The 24,446-nt window shown below is 41.9% G+C and overlaps 1 protein-coding gene across 1 annotated transcript; it reads left to right on the forward strand.

Annotated features, from left to right (window-relative positions):
• The first annotated feature begins 39 nt into the window (after positions 1–39).
• mfhas1 (multifunctional ROCO family signaling regulator 1) lies at positions 40–19,673 on the forward strand. Its single transcript, XM_030768906.1, has 2 exons — positions 40–3,291; positions 19,303–19,673. The coding sequence occupies exons 1-2, from the start codon at positions 441–443 to the stop codon at positions 19,431–19,433; spliced, it is 2,982 nt and encodes a 993-aa protein (XP_030624766.1). The 5' UTR covers positions 40–440; the 3' UTR covers positions 19,434–19,673.
• The last annotated feature ends 4,773 nt before the right edge of the window (positions 19,674–24,446 follow it).

The raw sequence follows: 24,446 nt of genomic DNA on the forward strand, positions 1-24,446 counted from the left end.
AGGGAGTGTAGCAGACGGTCAGTGATCGTTGCAGTTTGATTCATTTGTCCTCTGGAAACATCGGAAACCGTTTGAATGATATGCTATCAAAAGACATACTGGCGGTGCCAGGCGAACCGCCTGGACCGCAAACTGGACTGACTGGACTTTGGAGGTGAATTGCGGTAGGTTTCCTGTATCCTGTAGTCGATGGCGCAGATAAAGAGAATGACCGAAACACCGCTGCACTATTTCAGTTATTCAGATGCTGCCGAAAAACGCAATGTATTTTATTTGGTCGGAAATGGAATTTCGTCTCTTCGCTCACGAATTGTATGCTGGTATGGACTGTGCTGCACAGAATGCGAATCAAAGAGGCAAGCGCACGGACCACCATGCTGCCTGGATAATTGGTAATTGCTCTCAATGAAAACAAGGAGGAGGGGTGTAGCTGCAGCACGATGGCTGAGAAGGAGAATAATCTCAGGACAGCCAGGTTATGGAGGGATGCCGCTTTGCGTTCACGGAAGCTGAGGAGCAATCTGCGGCAGCTCACTCTGAGCAGCAAAAACAGCCAGAAAATTATATTACCGGAGGATATTAAAGAGATTGAGGTCCTTAATCTGGGAAATAATTGCCTGCAGGAGCTTCCAGAAGGACTGGGCTCGACCCTAACAAAGCTTCGCATACTCGTGCTTCGCAGAAATAAATTTGCAACTGTTCCTCCTGCTGTATTCCAACTTGGTCAGTTAGTTGAGCTGGATATTAGTCACAACTGCCTGGGTTTCTTCTCTGAGGACATTGTTCTCCTGAAGGGCCTGAAAAAGCTTTGCATCAGTCATAACAAGATCCAGTACCTGCCGTCTCAGCTCGGAACACTCAAGTGCTTGGAGGAGCTTGACATCAGTTTCAATGAGTTGCAGGATTTTCCCAGATCTTTCTCACAGCTTGGAAAACTTAGAACACTAGATGTGGACCACAACAAGCTTCAGCACTTCCCTCCAGAAATTCTTGCCCTTAGTGACTTGGAAGAGCTTGATTGCTCTGGGAATAAATTGGAGGGTCTCCCAGGAAATATTATGATGCTCCAGTCCTTAAAAATCCTATGGCTGAGCAACACACACATTTCCTCTTTACCTGAGACGTTCTGTGATCTTCAGAATCTTGAGAGTTTGATGCTGGATAACAATTTCCTGACAACTCTGCCACAGTCATTTGGCAAAATGCAGAAGCTTAAAATGCTAAATATTTCATCCAATTCTTTTGAAGAATTTCCTCAGGTTATTCTCAAAATCACTGGTTTGGAAGAACTGTATCTGAGCAGAAATAAACTGACTTTTCTTCCAGATGAGATAGGACATCTGGTAAAGCTTGTAAATTTGTGGTTGGACAATAATAGAATAACGTTTCTCCCGGATTCTATTGTAGACCTGGAGAAACTCGAGGAACTTGTTTTACAGGGTAACCAAATCGCAATACTTCCGGACAATTTTGGAAAACTTGCCAAAGTTAACATTTGGAAAGTGAAAGACAACCCTCTCATACAACCTCCTTATGAAGTCTGCATGAAGGGTATCCCTTACATTGCTGCCTATCAGAAGGAGCTTGCAAACTCGCAACCTGCTGTGAAACCAAGATTAAAACTGATTTTGATGGGGCAGAGTAATGCAGGCAAAACCAGGCTCCGGCAGTGTGTTGTTAGCAAACCTCTAGATGCCAAGGCGCTCGGTGCAAGTAGTGGAATTGACGTGACGAACTGGGTAGCGGATGCAGATCGGTCAATTACTTTTACAGTGTATGACTTATCAGGGAAACAGAATTATGATCTCATCAAACCATTTTTCCTGTCACCGGGGGCTCTCTATATTCTGGTTGTAAATTTAAAGTTATACACATCCAAGAGTTTTTACAGCCACGTGGGGTATTTTCTTCACCTTCTCACTGCCAAGGTGCCACATGCAGTGGTGTGCGTTGTGGGCACACACACCGACTTGTGTGACGACATGGAGATGGAAGAGAAGTGCCTTGATATCCACAGACAGATTGCACTGCAGGAGAAGAGGGACACGGAGTCCCTGCAAACTCTGGCCAAGCAGGTGGACCAAGCCCTTCAACTTGGCTTTGATGTTAGGACATCCAGCCCTCATGTTCTTTTCTACGGTGTATCCGACAAAAACCTGAGACGCAAAAAGGCGCAGTTGCAGTACATGCTCAACAGTAGGTTGCAAATCTTGTCCCCAGTATTTTGTGTCAGTTGTGTTGAGCCCCAGAAGAACATCCGACGCTTGAAGGAGAAACTCATGTCTGTTGCCGACCACAGGGAAATTTTCCCCAACCTTCATCGAGTACTGCCAAAATCATGGCAGATGCTAGAAGAACTACATTGCAAGTCACGGGACCTTTGGCTCTCCTGGTGGGACTCGGCTCGTCTGGGTCTGCAAGCAGGACTGACAGAAGATCGTCTTCAGAGTGCACTCTCGTATCTGCATGAGAGTGGCAAACTGCTGTACTTTGAAGACAGTTTGACACTCAAGGAATATGTCTTCCACAACCTGCCAAGGTTTATTGCTATCCTGAATGTTTTCTTTCAGAGAGACTCTAATGCACTGCTAGAGAAGCTACAAGCTGAAGAGGATAGTGAAGACAATGTAAGGGCAACCCAGATGCAGAACTACGTGGAGGGCTTCCTGCAGCATGGCCTACTGCCATCTAACGTTATTCGCTTGCTTCTCAAGCCTCAAGTACAGACCCAGCAGGACTTTCACCTGATTATGGAGCTGCTTGAAAAGATGGGGGTGTGCTACTCCATCAACAAGCCACGCTGCAGGCCACTGAATGGGGCAGTTGTCTGGTACAAGTTCCCTAGTCATGTTAGCGCTGAGGAGCCCTATGCTGAGGCCTGGGTCAGAGGAGGATCGCCGATCCCTGGTCAGTTCTTTTCGGTTGAGCAGCTTCAAATTGAGTACAGTTTTCCTTTTTTCATTCCCCCTGGACTCTTTGAACGCTATAGTGTGCAAATTAACAGCCATGTGGTGCAACGCTCTGATGGAAGGCATCACATCTTTGCTTATCGGGGTAAAGTGCCTGTGATGGTGAGCTACCGGCCTTCTCGGAACAAACTACAGGCTGAAACCCTCTCCATTTCTAGCCATGCCTCTTTGCCAAATATCTGGACAGCTTGGCAAGCCATAACCCCCCTGGTGGAGGAATTGAACGTCCTTCTTCAGGAATGGCCTGGCCTCCACTACTCGGTAAATGTCTTGTGTTCCAAGTGCCTGAAGAGAGGGTCTACTAACCCCCATTCTTTTCCAGGTAAGTGCTTTTGTTGTCTTTTAAGTTTTGCATTACCTATGTAGCAGCAACCTAAATATGCTGAAAGATATGCCACTGTTTAAACAAAGATAATGTTATAGGGAATTCATTATTTTACTGCCAGAGGGAAAACATCAAGAATTGTTTCTGATTTTTTTTTACAGACAATTTAGAGCATTATGATGTCAGGAAAAATAAACAAAGCACAGCTAAGTCACTTTAATTGTATTTGACCAATAAAGACAGATCTCCCATTTATCTGACCTAGTAAAGGGAAAATTCTTTAGTTGTCCATAAGTCAAACAGACATAGCCTATCTATTCTTTAACCATGTGTACTAAGGTTAGAGTTTTTATGGCCTGTTAAACATTGACACATAGATTGGTAGATTGAGAATGAAATGTCAGTGGATGGAGGCTAAACAAAGACTCTGAGGCGGCTGCTAGTGACAACGCCTGAGAGGGTCTCTGTGGGCACGAAGCCCCACCTAGAAACACAAATTGGCCTAAACCAGTCAGGCTCCCTGCTGAGAACACACTTCTGCACTGACACAGTGGCAGAGACGATTACCATGGCAACAAAATAGGACTTTCCTCATGCGAAGCAGAGAAGATGTGCACTTTAGTCTTTGGTGGACTCAGTACTCATGATGATTGTGTTGTGTACTTGTCAGTAGTAATACCCTTACATACGTCTGAATGATAATCTGCACCGCGAATTGCGGGTTAAAGCGATACCTGGTTTTGCATGGATTTATATTTTAAAAATGTCTGTCCTTTGTGGTTTTGTAAATCTAGTGATTTTGTGAACCATACATGTGTGATTGCATTTTGCAAGACATACAGTGGTCAATAAATTTAGGAGGACATGTTTATGTTTATGTTGCCCTAATCAAGAGAACAAATTGTAATATTTCCACTTTTACAACATGATTTTTGCCTCTTTTCTTTGAGTGACTGCTCAACAAGATTAATATCTGCTATGCAGTATAAACGTCCAAACAAAAACATTTGGTTGTCTTACGCAGTCATAGATAAATAATACGTCCGGGCCCTCTGTACCTTTCCTTTGTGTGTCTTATTGGCTCTACACCTCTGCTTGTTCATCACCTTCATCCTTCTGGAGCAGTGGAGGGACTTGGCTGACGCTGTAGATTAGGTCATGTCTGTGGTTATTGTTGGTTTAAATCATTTGTTACAAACCTATACTCCACGCAGAGAATGTTCTCTGGCTCACCACTGCTTCCTAAATAAATGGTCTGACCTCATAAATAAAATAAAAAAAAAAACAAAAAAAAAAAAGCCCTTATGGACTAGCTATTGCGTTTTTACGTTCTTTAAACTTTCCCCACAGCACCTAAGTCCCATATTTCTGAAGTCATCTGAAAAAATCATAAAAATTCTTACGGCTTTAATGAGGAGTTTATTCCACTCGTATGCTCAATTGCCCAGACGGGATGTGTATTTATATTTGGCACTCCATCTGTTTCCTGAAGCTCGTGAAAGTGCCCCTTTACTTCCAGTTCGGTGTGCACCTGATTTTTTTTCTCATTGTGTCATACATTGGCTAAATGGGAACAAACCCTGACTCACTGCATGCTCTCCAGTCTTACGTGGAAGGGACAGATTTAAGGAACAGTGGCTCTTCGCCATGGAAATGAAGCCAGCGTTTGACAGACAACCAAATTACCAGTCTCAGTAGGAAGTCAAGAGATGTTGTAGAAAACTCTTTAGCTCCTGAGAATGCGCAGTTGTCTTGAACTCAGTGTTCACTGGGACAAAGCGTCTTAGGCATATCGATTAGACATGGTATGCTGTTTTGTCACTTGTGCCCATGAAACAGTTAAAGAATGAACGTCATATTATCATTTGCAGATCGTATTGCAGTGAAGTCAAGACCGAACGTTAGGTTTAGTAGCACGGATTTTCATCACTCCATATTAGGAAATGATATTTTTGGTCTACACCCTTGTTTATTCAGACTCTAGACTCCTTTCTCTTTCAGACTAAACATGGTGAATGTAATGGATGCGGTGGTTATTCTTTTATGTCCATGGAATCGAGATACCAAACTGTAATATTGGGCTGTTCGTTTTGTGATGTCGTCACGCTCTTAATCAGATCTGGATGTCATATCTCATGTAGATTTTACACACTGTACTCGGGGAATGCTCTTTAGAGGGAGGTCTGCATACCGCTCTAGTCATGCTGGAGCAGGGCAGTCTTCTACCCCCTGTGCGCCCGCAACACGTGCCCAGAAAGCCTTTGGCGCAGCCCTAATCCAGTACACCTGACCTTGCTGGTCAAGAACTGATCTGGACCTTGATTAGTTGAATTAAGTATGCTTGGACGGGATTGGAGTAAAATCTACAGGAATGCGGTTACCCCACCACTGGACTGTGATAATAGGCTGCGTTACTTTTCCACTCTCAGTGAGGTTACGAGGGGCGAAACTGACTGATCTGTGAAGATAAGGGTTCGAACCTGTCTGAGTACACTTAAGCGGACATCATCTCAGTGCGTCATTACAAGTCAATGAGTTAACACTTTTCATTATCACCTATTATTATAGCAGAGCCGGTTTTAATATCACTAAGGCAATATATTCAAAAATGATATTAGTCCTCTCACGTTCTTGGACATCAACACTTGTTCTGTGTTTTGAGCCTGGCTTTTAAGAAGGTTTTTCGAACATTACTATTTTTGTGTTTGTACTTAAGAACTGCTAAGTATCCTTAGTTGTTTTTTTTTTTTTACCAATCAAAGGTGTGTCATTGACATGGGAGAGAGGCAAACATGTCATATATTTCTGACTAGCTGCAGTTGAATTTCTTCTATGATATGTCTGCAGCTTTAGCTAATGCAAGACACCTGACCCTGTTTATTACCCAAATGGTAGAGACGTGTTGGAAATTAGAGATTGCTGAACCTACGAGTCCTTCTCCTTCAGAGAGTCAGCATACTGTACCATAACAAATAAAGCAGCATTTTAACTCCCTTAACACTCATTAATTTATTGATGTAGTTGTTGTGAGTTCATATGAAATGGTCACGTTATTGGTGTAGGGCACTGCTGATATGTGTGCATTAGTTGATGTTACACTGGAATTGCCAGGAAAGACAGCCACTTCAGAATTTGATGAATTTTCATGTATATATCTTGTTTGAATCTGCTTTGGCCTTCAGTTATTTTTCATCAACCTTATGCTTTATGCTTTTTTTACTGTGTTTGGCTTCAAGATAAAGATGAGCTGAGGTGCTTTCTGCGATAGCTGTTGTCCCCCAGGCCAGTTAGTTTGCAAACACGGCAGAGAGCTATCCATCCCCCTTTTAGCATGCTTTTCTTAGCATCTCCTCCTCAACACCTTCTCAAGTGACGGGTCAACATACCATGATCCCTGCATGCTTGTTTTTGTTTTTCTGGGGTTTTTTTTTCCCAGTTTCAGTAATTCAGAAATGCTAACAACTGGATATCGCCATTACATTTAAGAAAGGTGAAGGTTTTTACGTTTTAAAGATTATATATCAATTTATCAGTGATATACTTATTAATAGATCCCTTAGATAAATATGAGCTCTTGCCTCAGTAGTGGCCCACGCTTGTAGTATTGTAACTTATTTGATATGTGTGTGCAAAGTTGAGACTTTGTGGGAACTTGTCACTTTTGTTTGAGTTGTGACTGATAAGCAAAGTAACAACAAAACCTGAATGCTAGACCAATGTCACATATTGGAATATCCATCTGGTTCAGCACAAGTTCAGTCATCCCCCACATTGCAGGGAGACAATTCAGAAGTGCACACTGTATGATTTCATGGAGATTAAGACTTAAAGCTTATTGTTATGCATAACTTTTATGGCATGATTATTTATTACACTGTTTTGTCCATTTGAACTGAGGACATGGAGACAAAAAGAAATCTGTATTAATGTTATATAATGGTTTCATGTTAAGCCTGGTTTTAGGAATAGCTCTATGGCTTTTTATCATGATGTCATCAGATGTTGTCGATGATGTCAACATCCGGACTCATCGTCTGCCAGCACAAGCCTAGGCTGAACTACAGAAAACTTTCTCTGTCTATAGACACTCGGGGACCGTCTGATTCTTCCAGATAGGAATGCCCTCTTATAATCCCATTAGTGGATCTGAGGGGATTAAGCTCTGACGTGCTAGGACGGACATGCAGATGACTGTCACTTAAGGCAAGGTGCAGGATCGGTTAAGTAATCTGTGGCTAACCTTCGTCATGTTTGTAGTGACAATAATTGGAGTGACTGCGCACAATGCTGTGTACACTAGACGTAAATGAGTCACCGTTTTTTTTTTACAGTGACAATGCTCGCAATTCTGGCATTTGCTCAGACGAAGGTGAAACACGTTGAATGATTTCCCTCAGGGCAGGATTACATTCAGTAGGTTATTGTTAAAATGTCTTGAAGGGAGGGTATGCTTCTACTGTTGTCGCATTTCAAAGGTATGCCTCAAAGCATGTAGGGACCTGCAACTTGACAAAAAATATTGTGTCTGAGGCAAAAGCAGAAATGCTAAACTGTCCTGTTGAGAACAAAAGAGAAGATTCATGTGGGAAGATGTTTGTGTAATGAAAGTCGTGTTTTAAAGTTGGAGAAGAGATGAAAGAAAAAAACCCATCTATTTAGGTAGCTAAGGTTCGTCTGAACCATATTTTAAAAGTTTTATGTTTTCTGGCCTTGTTGACCACTTTTCTAGACTTGCGCTAAGATTTCTGTGATATTTTGCCTGTGAAAACATTCCATTGTTGGAAATTCTGGGAAGTGATGCAGAATTTGAGGCGCAGCCAAAGATCATGGGGCAGAACAGACAGTGGCCAGTAATAGCAACTGCTTGACAGCACCACAAAAATTTTTTCCTCTGATCTCTTGTAATGCCATCAGTCCAGTGGAACACAGTGATCTTGGTTAGAATTTATAGTCAAATAATGTGTCCAGATACTGTCAGACATTTGCTGAGTACATTACTGGTCAGAAATGCTCAGTCCCTGATGGATATGAACTTGCACCCATAGCTGTATTTCATCCACGAATCGTTGCTTTAATCACGTAAGTTGTTTTAATAATGCTGGTTTTGTATGGTGGCACTACATCTATGACTTTTATATGCAGATTTAAATGGGCTTCGTCAAGGTGTACGGTGGTCTTTCATTCTTTGTTGGTATTCCTTGAATTTAGGTCAGTGCCTGAGAGACAGGAAAGATGGCTATCATATTAGTGAGTGAAACAGGAAACCTGTGGGCGTTTTTTTTTTTCTCTTCTTCTTTTTTCCTAAAGAATTGGTTCAGATGTCTGCCTTTCCTGGCAGACTTTCAACCTTGGAAGTGAAAGTGATACAACTCAACAACTCGTATTTCAACTCATGTTACTGGATGTGTAGTTGCCTGCAGCTGTCCACACCGCGTTTAATGTGTGTGCTGGTGTTAGTTTCTAAGATACTAATCTTTTAATGTCTGCGGGAATAGACAAGCAATTTTATGGCTTTTACCCTTTCTATGCCTGTATTCCCAGTCATGCTGCAGTAGGTTTGTATGGCGGGAACCCTATAATCTCTGTGTGTCAGCAGAGAGCAATTGTGCTGCTCTGTCTAAAGTCCTTTTAACACCTCACCTCCACTCCCTAATCCAAGACTTTCTGTCACATGGCTAATAGAATGACCTGAAAGTGAGTAAACACAAATAAACGTGTCCTGATATTGGGATGCAGCTGCATATTACAATTACATCACAATCTTTCACTTATAATCTTAAAATGATTCCACCAAAATTTGTTCCTTAGCACACGAATATGTTTATATTGTTTTCCCCCTGTACAGTGGAGTGATGCCCCCTGCGAACGTAATGACAATCCTGTTACATCACAGTGTTCCCCGGGGGTCTGCATTGTAAGCCTGCTGTATTATCTAATCCATGTGAGCCATTCTGGGCTCCACAGAGTAAAGGCTTAAAATGGTCAACAACTGTCCCCTGCCTGGGTGTTGGCAACACGAGTCTGTAGCTTCATTCATGTGTTATTGGTTTGAATCAATAGCGACGAGCTTTCCCTTGGCTGTGTGGACCTATCTTGGTTGGAGATCTGCGCTGAGATTGGCTGCCAGCGATTCCAGATTGATGTTCTCTCTTATCTGATGTGTTTCTTAATGCCCTAAAGTATGCTCTTGTTCTATCGCATATGCTGTTTTACTCCCTTTAGCCTTCTTCGGGTCTTTTGTCAAGAAAACTACTGGTGATGGATAATGACAACGCATAAATACGAAAAGTCGTCACGTTGCCCCGATTTCCTGAACATGAGATGTTTTGTGAAGCATGTGGGTTCTCTCTTGTGTAATGATGTCAGTTTCTGATGTTGAAAAGCAATGCACCTCCTCAGGGAGTGAAAAGACAGTGTGAACTCTTTGTCCCAAGTGCTGCGTTTTTCTCTCTTCGGGAATTTCCTTTCGGCAGGCGCATAACTTTAAGGACACTGACTCTTTTACCCTTTACTAAATCTTTCAGTGACATTAGAGCTGAAATAGCAGTGCCATTTGGTTAACACATGCTGAAGTGGCAAGAATGAATATCAACCAGCTTCCCTTAAATATCATTTATGTTGTTCGATAAATAGTGGTAGGCAGACTTTCACCACACTTGGAGTGATTTGTTCTCACAATATAAATGCTTAAAAGTCATTTTAAGGCTAAATAAGCCCACTTGTCATCTAAGTATCAGCTGGAAGTAGTATCTAAGAGTTCAGTGACTGTCTCTTTGTCTGTGTTGTAACTCGGGAGTGTTTGTTGTGTAATTACGTGTTTATCCTGGGCTAATATTACTTTAGCTCCTGTGACTTTCCATGTTCCCACTGGTTTTACCAGTTTATGAACGGTTCGCCCAGCCTCCGCTCAAAGGGATTAGATGTTTTCTTTACGCTTGGAGACACTGTAAGGTGTGTCTTTGCAAAATCAGTTTTCTCCAGACTCCGTTTCATTATAAACGTTACAACAACGTCTCATTTTAACAGAAATGGTAACAGGAAGGGAACATGAACGAGAGCTGTTTTTCATTCATTTGAACATTGTGGTGTGTCATATTGATTAAACGTACATTGATCGCTTGAGCGTACGCTTGTGGGTATGAGGGGTGGAGAACATCGCGTGTGTCTTATGACATGGTTACGTAACCTCGACTCAGATCGTCGGTTTCAGCAGATCCAAAGTGGGAAGTGCTGCCTTTTAGAGCTTAGAGTTCTTCTTGCAGCGGCGGAGGGCCTGATCTCTGGAACGACGCGCAACCTCTGCATCCTCCCCAGGAGGAGACTGGGCTATTCTTGGAACCTCGCGTCCTCCCCAGGCCTGCCCTGTGGTTATAGGAGGAGATGCCGTCGGTCCTTCTGTTGTGCATGTTCGCATGGCCTTGTCTTTCTGAAAAGGAGAGATGGAGAGGTGTTCATTATCTTTGGGAGAAAATATCATTTGAGGTCCGTTGAACGTTTCGGAGCTTAGCACACACACGGTCCTGTGCGACACGGAGCGCATGCGAAATGAACGTGAACGGAGTCGCCGCATCCTTGCCACACGCTTCCATCTGCTCGTGCTCAAACTGAAGCATGTCTAAATACTCGCGAAGTCTCCTGCATAACACATCAGTCATAACACATCAGCTGTGACCTCCAGCTCTGTCATACATAATCAAACCTTGCATATCAAGTCTCCTTAAAATAAATGAATCCTTGTAAAAATTTGTGAAAAAAAAAGCTTTCATCCCACGTGCCTTTATGTGTTGTTAAACATGAATCTTAGAATGAAGAGTATTATACGGTTAATTACTGATTGTTGTAGGCGGGTGTGGAGTAAGAACAGTCAGTCTGAGCTGGTGTGATTTGTTGGCGACAGTAAGAACATTGAAAGAGCAGTTGCATGAGAGGATGTGGGCATGTGACCTCTAATCTCACACCACACCAGATGTTAACATCTGTCTCTCAGATTGAATGCAGTGAGTCTGTTGACAGCGACGGCTTCTACTGCGCAATCTCAATTTGTGTTTACAGACGAGAGATTAATGAGCATTCAAACATCCTTCAGACAGTCTGTTAGATGCCCTATTAATAGGATAACAGAGGGAAGAGGCTTTGCCTTTTGAAAGCCCTGGGGTTTGCTTTCCCAATATAGCAACCATCACTTTTTCCACATTAAATCAAAATAAAGGCAAAAACACAGTATTTTTTATCCATTAGTAGTGTCTTTTACCCTATTATCTGTTCTTTCCTGTTTGTGGCTGGCAAGTGCTGATATTTGTGGCCTTTTAACAGACTTTTTCCTCTGTACAGCAGACATTCTGTATTTACCAACTAATACTCATACTAAACCAACACCGTAGAAACTTCAGAGTTCTCAAGTTTACATGTAGTGTTGGTTTATCAGTCTGTTCTGTCTTGTCCACCTAACAGAAAACCCCAAATGTCCTCGGTCCTGCTAGTTGTTCCTGACCCAGCTGTTTGTGACCTCAACAGGATATCTAGAAATATTGTTATTCGAAACATTGCGTTTTAATACGATGTGTCCTTTAGGCTTGCGGCCTGTATTAACCACTGCCACTCAAACAGGCTCAGCCTCATCAGAAAAGTTGAAGAGTTTTTGTCATGGTCATAGCCTGTGGTTCCTTATCTTCTGAAGACAGTCAGATATCTCATTTCCCTTCATCTGATTACATCTGACAGCTTGACTTTGACTTTATTGTCTGGGTGGTTTCTTGTTTTGTTCATAATTTTCTATCCCTCCCTGGTCTTTTAATAGATGCCTCGGCGTAGTCTGTTGCACAGAATGGATTTTTGGAGTTTGTGACTGACAGAAAAATGTGTCATTTCCTGAGAAAGATGATTCACTACCCAATCACCGTCGACCTCAGCACTCTCCGTAGGGAGGAGCAACTGATAGAATGTGTCGAACACACTGTCAAGGGCTGTGTTTACAGTTTTGTATCTCACTATCACCATGGAGCAAAGTTTGTTTTATGTATTTCTCCTACCACCCACCGTGTCCTTTAGCTTCAGGCTGCGTGTTCTCATTCATGATTTCTGTTCATATGTTGATGTAATGAACAAATGCAACGATGGTTGTGGATATGGAGGTTAAAGATGTAAAGTGTTTTTACATGTATTGCTTGTCAAAGCTATGGCTTACCCGTTTGACCATTTCGGCATGTTTTTTTGTAACTGCTGTTCTCTCTTCTCGGCTAATTAAAGGGTTTCAGCTTGATTACCCTTGATTAAACAGACATCTGTGGTACTGTGTTATTGGAAAGAGTCTACTGTCACTTCCAACAAGCAAAGTACCAGTTGTTCTGGTGTGATCAAAGAAAGGCGCTTATAAAAAGAGGCAATATTTTAAGGACTTTAGACGACCCAGGCATATTCCTAGATTCCCGCTTTTTTTTCATGACCTTGGCCTCCTGTGTCAAGGTTTAAATTAGTCTCACCAAACTTGTCAGGTCTCCAAGTCCAAGTTAATGAGTAGTGCACGTGTGATAACAAATCCTTGACAGTCATGCTTCGATGTTCTAGAATAGTCTTCTCTCTAGTTCTCTAATGACTGAATACCCAAAAGCTCGTAGTTGTCTGTAGAGCTTGCTTTGACCTCACTCACCCTGTTGTTGTCCTTTTCAGCTGAGCAGGCCTAGTCAGACAGCTGCGTGGAAAACTCATCAACACACAAAGCACTGATTGAACCATTTTGGTGCAACAGACGGCTCCTCTGCTGCGTGCATGTATAGGTGTCTGTGCGCACGTGTGGCTTTGCAGCGTGTGGGTGTGTGTCTGTGTTTGTGAGTGCAAGTTTGTGTGTGAGTCTGTATATGTGTGTGTGTCTATAAGACACTGACATATAGCATACAGGTGTCTGTTTGTGAGGAGACTGTGAATATATAGTTGATCAGAGCATCCAGTATGTGTTGACATGCGCTCCAGCCTTCCAATACGACTCTTCTTGGGAACAAAAATGACTCGTCATGTGTCTGTCTATCTGCAGCCATTTGCCACTGCATGTGTGTGTCTGTGTGTGCGTCAGCGTTACTGTTTGCGTGGGGTTTCTTTTTGTGTGTGTGCGTGTGTGTGCGTGTGTGTGCGTGTGTGTGCGTGTGTGTGCGTGTGTGTGCGTGTGTGTGCGTGTGTGTGTGTGCGTGTGTGTGCGTGTGTGTGTGTGTTCTCTGTGGGTGTGGATGACCCTGATTCCTTTGGTGACTTGCCTCGCTTGGCTGTTTCGCACTCTGTGGTGCTAATCCTATTCCTGCTCTGCTGGCCTTCACATCCTAAACCAGCTGCCTCCTCTCACATGTCCCTGACTGACTTATCATGTTGCCGTCCAGACTCCGCTGTGGTTGTGCCTCATGCTGAAAGACGCATCAAACAGTGGGCCTGAGAAGAAAGCTATACGTCGGGTTGAAGCAACTGTTCACTTTTCACATTCAAAACCACAGGATTGCTCTTCTGTTTTGTCAGATGGGTTAGCTATAAACAATAGATGACTGACTGAATGTTCAAATATATCATGGCAACACACTTTGCCATTATCAGTTCAGACAGCTGTTTATTTTTTGTGAGAATAATGAACACACATCCTGTAGATGCTGTCAGATGGACTGATGCATTCCAGGACATCTTTGGTCCCGATTATACACAGTGCAGCTGAACGTGTTCCAGCATGAATGTTCCAAAAATGATAAAGTTCTGCAATACCTCACTGGTATGGAAGTTCAGAGATGTTTTTTTTTCTCTGTGTTTTGTTTTCTTTTGTACTGTGTCCTTCTCTTTTTTGTACAGTACAGATTAGGGATTGAAACGTATGTCTCATGGCATGTTCTTCATTCTGTTTCCTCCATAAAAGTTATATTAATTCTTTATTAAATAAATATCTTGGTGTGTTTATGTTTTGTTTTTTAGAAATTCAGGTATAAGTAAAAACAACGAACTATGAGACTATTTGGTAAGTTTTAGTAAACATTGCTGCTGAAGCTGCTGGCATGCCGTTTATTAACTTGAATCAGTTCTAGGGAAAACTTAAGTCAGAGTAGACTGTAGACCTAGTAGGCATGTATTTGGGAGCGCTGCTGTGTTTGTGAGAAGTCTCTGATTGTTTTATTCTTTGTGAGGCTTCCTGTCACAGAAAGCACAGGATGTTTAAACACCAGTGTGCTGCTCTCAGCTCTGTTCTAACTGCAGGCCCAACTGAGCTGTTTGCCTTTGGCACAGAGTGCGTGTGTGTGTGTGTGTGTGTGTGTGTAGATTTAGAGTCAGTGGCTATTTGCTGATGGACTATTGTATGCATTTCAACTGCTGAAGCCGCAGGAGACCCCACCATCAGGGCTGGGTTTTGTTTGCTTCTGCTCCTCGTGCATTCAGTAGAAAAACTAGGGGGTTTTTTTTCTCTCCTCATTTGCAAAGTTCCTGAATTTTCCCCCTGTATGACAGTATTACCACCCATCCCAGTCATAACTCGAGCACAGTTTCAAGTTTTAACTTCTCGGTAGTATAGTGTACGTCGTGTGGCGTTGACGGGGCCGAAATGTGTCGCGAAGAGCGTATTAGTGTGTTATTATGGTTAGAAACAACAACAAAGAAAAAAAACTAGAATCCCAGATTAAAAATCGGGTTGATTGTGGAAATCGGTTCTTCCCAGCAATCCTTTGTGTAGGATAAGCTGCTTTTTGTGCGTGTGCAGATTAGAGATGATTTGCTTTCTTTTGTCAGATCCTGGACAGCCGGGTCTTTTCTTTTGCAGGTTGAACATTGAGATTAAACAGTCTGTACAGTAGGGAAAACGCACGGTTGTCTGGCGGTGGTTTCACCTGTGACATTCCCACAGCTAGAAATAGAGCAGTGAAAAGAGAATCTCCACTCCGTTTGACTCCTCCCCCTCTCTCCTCATTAATATGGAGGAGGGGATGACTGAGCAGAAGGCAGTCAACAGATCTGACCTTGGAACGCCGCCAGCTTTTTTGTCACGGCTGGATAGTTTCTCCGGCCAGTGTAAGTTTCCTGCAACGTTGGTTAATGCTTCTCTGTCTCAAAATAGTGCACAGTGTATACGTCTGTGTAAAGACCTTAAAAGCACCACGGTCCTGCAGGAATATAAAACCCAGTCTGACAATAGATGGAAGTCAGGAGTCCTACATCTTGTATGCGCATGTGGCCCTCTGAAGTGTGTTTAGGTAGTGTGTGTGTGTGTGTGTGTGGGTGTGTGGAGAGGGTTTGGCGGGGGAGAGACTCTTTGTTCAGAGGATCCAGAGGTTAAATCCTGTTGAGTTGTCAGAAGGCTTGTCTCTAACCCCCTCTCACCCCCCTAACCCACTGTTCCAGTTAAATATTACACATTAAAATAACACTCTTAAGTCAAAGCAGGCAGACCAAAAGAAGCATTTAATATCCGTGACATACATAAAAGGATAATGTGTTCTTATGATTTAACGGTATAGTTTATTTGTATTATTTCATATCGTTACACAAAGAGACACGCACACAGTAAAATTGATTATCCTTTTTTTTTTTTTCTTTAAATCATCCTGCTTTTGATCTGAAACAACTATCGCTACGAAGTAGAGTGCAGAGAGATCAGAAATGACCTGTCATTTCCACGATCTTACATTTGCGTTTTGACTGACTGCGTCGTTTTAACGCCGTAAAGACAAAGCCGCGTATCTCTGTCGCAGCCTCCGCCGCGAAGCAGAGGTAGACATTTCACACATGTGACGATAAAGATAAAACAAGATGGAAACAGAGGAGCAGCGCTTAGCATACCTTCACAGTCGGAGAGGAATGTTAGTGGATCTCTGGAGCACAATTTCATTCATTCTAAGAAAGACACAAAGACGGTCCTTGACCTTCAGGCCTTCCCCTTCAGCTGTACATAGACATTCACAGTCATACAAAAGAACAAAGGGATGGAATTTGGCAACAAAACCCCTGTTTGTTAATGGTGTGGGCCTTAACGTCCCAGCTGCACTTTCTCCTAGTGCATTTTTTCACGTTACAGTTACCAGGCCTCACTGACAGAGACTGTTCCTGGAATCTGACTGGAAATAGGAAATGCGAAGTCCAAAAGAAACGCTAGTTTCCCTTTTAAGGCCGTTATAGTGCTCTCCAGAGAGAGAGAGAGAGAGAGAGACGAAAGAAAGAAAAGAAGAAGCAGAGAGCTTGGCAAAACAACAAACAGGACGGAACAGGGCCCGAACGCAAGAATGCCGGACGGTACCGCACCTGGAAATGTTATTAAAGAGAAGCAGGAAGGAAAGAAAAGAAAAGAAAAGAAAAGAAAAAAAGAGAAGAAAAAAAGAGGAATGGTGCATTCCATAGTCTCCATGCCAGGTCCGAATCAGGCCATGTGTGTTACGTATGGTTATGCATTCAGCAGAGCATGAGGTGACGGTGAGGAAAGGCCTCTGCTGTGGGGGTGACCCAGACGACGTGGGAGGAGCAGCGATGACCTAGCTTGGATGATTCAGCGTCTCCCGCACACACACTCCCACTTTTTACTCAAATCATAAGCAGTCCTCTCCCCAGAAAGACAATGATTCGGACTCGCACGTACTCAGCCTGATCGGTCAGCCGGAGCCGGAGCCGGCGAGAGGAGGCGGACGGCCCGCGAGACGCGAAAAGACAAAAAGAAAAAGGAACCCCCCCCCCCCCCAAAAAAAAAACTCGCACCAATTAGCTTAGCTCAAAAACGGCCCACGGATTACTCATTTGCTTTATGAGACCAGACAAACCTTGACCTTGATCTCGGATAACCCCTGCAACGTTGCTGAAATATTTATCAGCTCTGTTGACTTGTTTCGGCCTTGCAAACTCAGTCTTCCCGCTCTAGACAGCTGAACTTTTTCCTTTATTAGGAAGGAGGCAAGAGCCGAAAAATCAATAGGCCTAATGGCTTAAGTGGTGCTCTGCACTGGCTATTGCTCCACACGGCACTGGAGGGGGAGAAAATAGGGCTTTATTGATGCATGCTTTTGTCCTGCCTAAACGCTTTTGTTTGTATCAGTCCGCACTCGTCATCGGAACGATATTAAACAGCTCGGAATGAAACTTCTTAGTGTATTTCTTTCTGATGTCGGCGCATAGGTTTTGCTGTTTATGCGGAGTGATGCGTGGTGAGGTCATGTTGCATGAGGAGAGGCACATAGCCAATGCCAAGGTTTGAATAAGCAGACAAATGAACTAGGACATCTGTGAATTATAAATCCTTATGAATCTAGAACAGATAAGCTCAGCTCAGACTTCACAATTACCAGGTCAATACAATATTAGTGGACTGTTGGCAGATTTAGAATTACCAAAAAACAATCAGATCAATCCATGATCTCATTTGTGTTTAAATAGTTCAGAGTTAATTAATATGCCGTGGCAAAAAATAAATAAATATATATTTATATTCACGTGTGTGTGATCTGTTTGAACTGTTTTTTTATTTCATTTTTCTGCAAGTTCTTCCTCCTTTTTTTTATAGAAATGCCCAGAAGGTTGCTGACCATTGTACTGTGGTATGGAGAGAGAAACATGCTGATTTGTCTTATGTAATATGAAATGAATGTGTGTGTGTGTGTGTGTGTGTGTGTGAAGAATCTAGGCTGTTTTTTGTTTTTTTTCCTGATGTAAGTCAGACGTGGAGAGAACTGAGAGACAGCCTGGACTGGTCCGGTGCTGGCTCAGCTAAACAGACAAAGCCCAGATGGGGAGCTATGTTGTCTCTAAGTATCCAAACTGACGGAGAGAGCTTTTCACGCCATTAAAACGCGAGGCCGGCGCTCTCTGTAATCTCTTAGACTGACACATGATGCAATGTTTTGGTTTGTCATTGTCCTGCTGATCTCCCCTAAGAACGTGGAGCGTGCTTGTTTTGTCGTTGACCTGCTTACTGGGTCGGAGGAGTCACGCACCGCTGAGTTAAGTTTTTTACGTGACGTTAAAGACTCAGACCACTTATGTTAGCCTTAACACACTTAACTGAGCATCACCGTGCTTAGATAAGAAGCTCCTGTGTGTTATGCACAGATATTTGAATCACAGTGTTATTGGGTACACCCTGCACAGTTATAACAGGGTGCATGTGAGTCTCAACAGCAAGACAAAACCGCACTTTCATGGGTCTTCTTTTCAAGTGAAGATGCATTTGGTTTTTGAGTGTGACGCAGCAGTTCTGGTCTACATTGAATACAAGTCATTGATTGTTGGACTTTGCATCTGAAACAGTGAACATTTTTGTTTTTCCTCTGCTCAGCTGACGGAGCGGGTGATGTTGCACCCAGGAATCTTGTTTAAAAACAAAACAAAACATTAAAAAAAAGAATCTGGTGCTTCTGCATTCTACATTCACTTGATCTAGTTATTTTATTGATATAGTGTTATGTAAACATCACATCGTCACAGGCCTCACTAGTTCCGCTTTTGTGTTATCATAGCGCAGCTTACTGAGGCAATACACATGGTGGCATAGCATATTAATTTAGTGTAAACTGCCCTCTAGTGGTCTGATGTAGAAATTATAGCATGGGTGTGCCAGTGATGAAAACAAAGGTAAACAAAAGATTCAAGGATCATCTCAATTCTATAGATAAGTAAATGAATGAGTAAATGATGATGTAGTTCACACCTTCCTTTCTGTCATGTTAATGGATTTATCTATTTTTAATTTTTTTTTTTATTGTATTTGTTGTTTTGGTCATTTTTATGTATATAAATTTGTTTGTGTGCGTGTGTCTGTATGTGCACACGCATCTGTCTGTGCACAGTGTTTTTTATATATATATATATATATATATATATACATATATATATAAAATCTTTTATCGTTTATATTCATAAAATCTGTTTCCTTGATTATTGGCACAAGTGCTCTAGAACAATATTAGTCTAATTTAATCAGACTTTCCGCTCAATGAGAACTGATGCCAGTTGTCGACAGCATTTCTTCAGACTGATTGGAAACGCATCGATGTTTCTTTGTTTCTGTGTCTTTAGGTGAGCTGCTAAGCCAGCCACGACCCGAGGGACTGACGGAGATTATCTGCCCCAAGAACGGTACGGAGCGGGTCAACGTGGCGCTGGTCTACCCTCCCACGCCCACCGTGGTTAGCCCCTGCTTCAAATGAGTCTCGACACAACCCACTGGCCTGTCAATCAAAAGCCCCAACACTGCTGCACACCCTCTTTTCTGTACCAACCGCGCGAGTCATAGCCATGTAAACAGCGTGTGTTCCGCCCCATTCCTGTTTGCCCATCCCTGTCAGCTCAGGAGAACACAGCGTGATCGAAAACATAACCCCACAGCCTTGCTCGGCCCTCCGGATAAACGTACAGCTTTGTCCTGTGTTAAAACTTGGGGGTAACCCTCAAACACGTAAGTATTTTATAAAAACAAAACCATTTTACGAATGAGTTTGGATTATTCTCATCCGTGGAACGTCTAACCGTCTTTTCCCGTTTCAGGTATATCAGCTCCGACTGCCAATTCAACACGAACTAACAGTATTATTCGAACTGGAAACAAAATTTGTCAGCGTTGTTTTGTTGAGCCTTAGGAAATGTCCTCTGAAGCTCTTTGTCGCCCAACTTCTGCCCTAAAAGTCCCGTGACGCGCTTCTTCTTTCGCACCTCTTTTGTGTGAGCCGTGTTGGAAGAAAAAACTGTTCCCATGTACAATTCAACAACTTAGTAAGGACTGTGGAAGAGAGTTGAGGAAAAATCCTGGACACAGAATAACTGTAGGACTGGGACGACTCCATTGCATTACCGGTGTCCTGTTGGGTGAGAAAGTCTTGACCGGGAGCTTCTGAGAAAAAAAGAATTTCACTTGACGATAGTTTTGTGAGGACTGGAAGTCTGTCGTTACATCGATCGTCAGCAGCACAAATGTGTGAGAAAAGTCCTTCACTCAGACAACATTTAACATCCCAAAAATAGGGGATATATATGTCGTTGCCATCGAAGTTGTCTCAAAGATGTTTAAGACAAAAAGTAAAAACGTTGAGCTTGTTTAGTGTGTACTGTAGGGCTTCCCCAACTTCAGTGCAGTAGGGTGGAAGTCCTGCCTTTTTTTAGCCAACACTTTATGGGTAGAAGGCATTTTTTCAAAACAGATGTGCATGCTCTTCAGCCCAGTGGAGACCACGGTGGTTAGAGGAAATGAAAACCAACAGGAGGACTATGGCCGTCCAGGACTGGATTTGGGAAACCCTGCTGTGGTGTTTAGACATGTAGGTGTATTAGAAATGTTCAAGAAAAAAGGTTGTTGAATGCTTTTTTTTGTTGTTGTTGTTGTTGTTGTTTTTTTTTTTAAATCAGTTAAGTAATTCTGAGCTTTATTTTGAAAAATACTCCAATGACTCACTGTTAGCAGCCAAAGATGTCAAACCTTCACCATTTTTTTTTCTTTTTTCTCTTTTGTGTGTGTGTGTGTGTGTGTGTGTGTGTGTGTGGAAACCATTTTCAAAAAACAAAAACATTTCAAAATGGTGTTCAACTGCTTGTCAGCACTTTGGTCTGCTCTGTTTTCACCATCCCGTAGGTAGACAGAGCATTTTCATGGAAACTGGTAATTCCAATGATATCAAAGGCATCCGCACGCATGCTTTACTCTGTGTAATCCGTCTGAAATTTCTCAAATTTGTAATTATTTTCCTCGCCTTTGGACACAGGATCAGAGATATTATTATGGAATATGAGGACACGTTTTGTAAAATATGATTGTGTAGGCCAAGGATATTACACTGTAGCTGTTGTTGAAAGAAAAGTACATAAGAACATATCTAAACAATATTATAGTGTAATACATGCACACCTCAGTTTTGTCTTAAGCATTGTTCCAAATGTACTGTACATATTTGACTGTAAGTTCAGAAAGTGTAAAAGCCCTTGTTGGTTTGGGAGCTAGAGAAGCTGGTGTTGAATAGTGATGTCACTATTGCTTATCAGTTCATTATTCTTCCTCAATGGAGGAGAGAGACTGCAATATGTAAAATGTTTATGAAAAAAAAAAACAGTTGATACCCTTTTGTACATAATATTTTTTATTTTTGTAATCTGACAAGCTGTCACCGTCTGTATTCTCCATTATTTACTGTGCATGGATCAATGTGCTCAATTTAAAAAATCAACATACTATTTTATATAAGTTTACAGTTAATGCATTTCACAACATGAACATAAGAGGCACCAAACACAATAAATCAATATCTTATGTTTATAAATATTGTAACGTGTTCCTTCACTCTTTTGTGCTTTGCCCTGCGCATTAATGTTCTTTTCTGTGAGGAAGTGATGTAGTGGGTTGTCAGAATGTCAGTTGAGGAGTTTTACTGGACAATTTAACACAGAACTGTTACTGTGAGGTACTGAGGATTCCAGTCCATTCAGGTGTGGAAACAGCTGCCTCCAGAATTGGGGAATGTGACCAAGGAAGACAAGATGAGAGTGTTAGCAGTCTTATAGCTCTCTGTGACAGGTGTATCAGAAATGACTTCCAGCAACATCACAACAATAAAAGTTTATGAAATGAATATGTGCAACATGAATTTAAAAACATTAGCTCAAACTGGGTAAAAAAAAAAAAACACATTTCAACCTGTTTGAGTTATTCATATTCACAGTAAAGGAGAGAGGTGGTCTGTATTGCTTTTGGTTGAAAATTCGAATGACACAACTTTGGGAGGGCAAAACACCCTGGCTGACTCCCACCAGTTGTTTGAGTATGTTCGAGAACCACCAACAACGTTATAGATCCTTTTACACCTGTTCCCTCTGACTGCCAAGTCTAAAGTTCATCTATATTCAGGCTGTCAAATTTCTTACTTCACAGTATGTGAGAGTACTGTATGGCGTCCAATATGTAGCACACAAAGCCAAATCACAGTTGTATAAAATGGTTGGCCATTTAACAAGACGTACAATTTTTTATATATATAAAAACCATCTGAATTTTCCAATGACAATAAATATATTTGTTAAATATTATATATCCCAGTGGCAAATGAAATCTTGATCGCTGTGCAAAGACACTGATGGGACACTGAAAGATGCACTGGACTGAGGTGATGAATCAGTGGAACGAAACAGAGGCTGCTAAAGGAAAGAGAGAACATTTAAGAGAAGGAGAAGAGAAGGCAATAAAGAAGATAAGATTGAAGAAGCTACATCTGCTGGAAAGAGCAAGAGCACAAGAACATGAAAGAGATGTGGATCAAAGGAAAAGACAGAATGGTGTGAAAGATGAAGAACGTAGCCGAAATATTTACAACGACCCTGAGGGAACAAGAGAGACACATTACAAGTCCTGAGAAAATATGGACCATTGGAGACCTGGGTACGAACCACTAGTGCAAGCCCGGACAGAGCTGAACGTACAATACAGTTGGATCAAGGCTGCGTGGAAGGAGGATAAGGAGAGAGAGGAGGCGAATACAGAAAAGAACATGATGATCCAAATGAAGGGTCCAGGGTCCAGCTGCTGGAAAGAGTCAGAGCAAAGTCTGGTCGACGAACGAGCAGAGAGGATGAAGGAGAATCAGATGGAAGAAAAAGAAGAGATGAAGAGAGAGGCAAGTTTTGCAGCCGAAAGGTTTGTGACGGAGCAGAAGAAAATAGGGCAAGATTATAACCCTTCAGAAGAGAACAACAGTGTGATCTCTTCGACATGAAATAGTAGTGAAAGCTTGACATTAATAGAATAAAAAGACAGATGTGAAGTCAGTTTGAAAGAAGTGAAGTACAATGTGAAAAGGCTGCTCAAGGAAAGAGATAGCAACGAGAGGGACAGAAAGAAGAGAGGGAGGATAGGGGAATGAATGAGATAGAAGAAGGTCGGGCTTCCTGAGAGAACTGAGAAGGGATCAGAAGAAAACAAGGGACATCCAGATTAAGGAAAAGGAAGAGATGGAGGAAAAACGTAAAGGTGGAGAAAGTTTGAGGTCACCGACGGACAGAATATGCACGTCACAGGCCACGAGAACTGTGTTCCTATGAATAAGAAAGTGCATCAATGAGAGATTTTTTTTTATTGAGGTGGAGGACAAAGAGAGAGTCGAGAAAGAAAAGGTTGGAACGCAACACCAAATACAAAGGCAACCAGGAATGTTGTTGTTGGTTATTACTGTTTAAAAATGTTTTAAATGAAAGTTTTAGCTGAAATTTTGTGTCTTTTCATTTTTCTGTACTTTTGTTAGTGAGTTATGCCATCTGCCATAGTAACAGACTCTGTTAATAATTACACAAGGCTGCTGAAGAACATCACTAAGATTTTTTAAACGCAGAGCACAGAGAAGAGAAAGGACAAAAAAATGGTTCCAACCAAACATGCAGAAAAAAAGCCTGACAACCATGCACTGAACAATCAAGATAAGGGTGAAAAAAGTTGGAAGAGAAATGCCAGTGAGGACGAAACCACTAAGAAATGCAGAAATGAGAAAGTGTTTCTATAACCTGTCTTACTACATGTGATGTTCAAACATGTAGGTGCAGTTTAAAAATACTTTAATAAATGCCTCAGCTGAAATATATGTCTTGTTTCATTTCTCTGCACTCTAGTTAAGGAGTCATTGTGTCAAAGATGGCTACAAAATAATTGTCATTCATTTTAGACGTGCCTCAACATACCAGAAAAGGTTATTTCTACCCTTTTTTCTTTTTCTTTCTTTCTTTCTTTCTTTCTTCCTTTCTTTCTTTTTCTTTCTTTTTTTAAAGTCATGTCCTTCCCTTCATGACCAGCAGGTGGCAACAAAATACGCTGTATGTTAAATAGTTTACTATGGGGAGCTTCCTCCCAAAGCATAAACTGCTCCCATTTGTATTAATGTTATACACTGTAACACATGACAGATTTTACAGTTTACATCAGTGAGCAGGTATGCAATAAAATCTTTCATCTGTGGAAGTTTTTTTTGCAGTTACATCTGTCAGCAAAGCAACGAAACGTGTAGCTTTGTGTAATTTCAAAATTCTCTTTAATTCCCTCGTATTTTTTTCAGTTATTAATCCTGATTTTCAAATTTGAATATGTCCTTTTCTGAAAAACCTTGCATTTTTAATTCAAAACGAGTTACAATCTGTTTCAAAAGTGTTCAGTACCAAAAGGAAGCAGACTTATCGTCCTGCCCTTCATTCATTAGCCT

This window comes from Chanos chanos, chromosome 3 (genome assembly GCF_902362185.1).
Source record: "Chanos chanos chromosome 3, fChaCha1.1, whole genome shotgun sequence".
In the NCBI taxonomy this organism is placed as follows: domain Eukaryota; kingdom Metazoa; phylum Chordata; class Actinopteri; order Gonorynchiformes; family Chanidae; genus Chanos; species Chanos chanos.

Bases quoted from the DNA above. Each gene is read 5' to 3' on its own strand.
- mfhas1 (XM_030768906.1), top strand. From the start codon at position 441: ATGGCTGAGAAGGAGAATAATCTCAGGACAGCCAGGTTATGGAGGGAT. The intron at 3,292-19,302 runs GTAAGTGCTTTT...CTGTGTCTTTAG, and splicing joins TAACCCCCATTCTTTTCCAG to GTGAGCTGCTAAGCCAGCCA.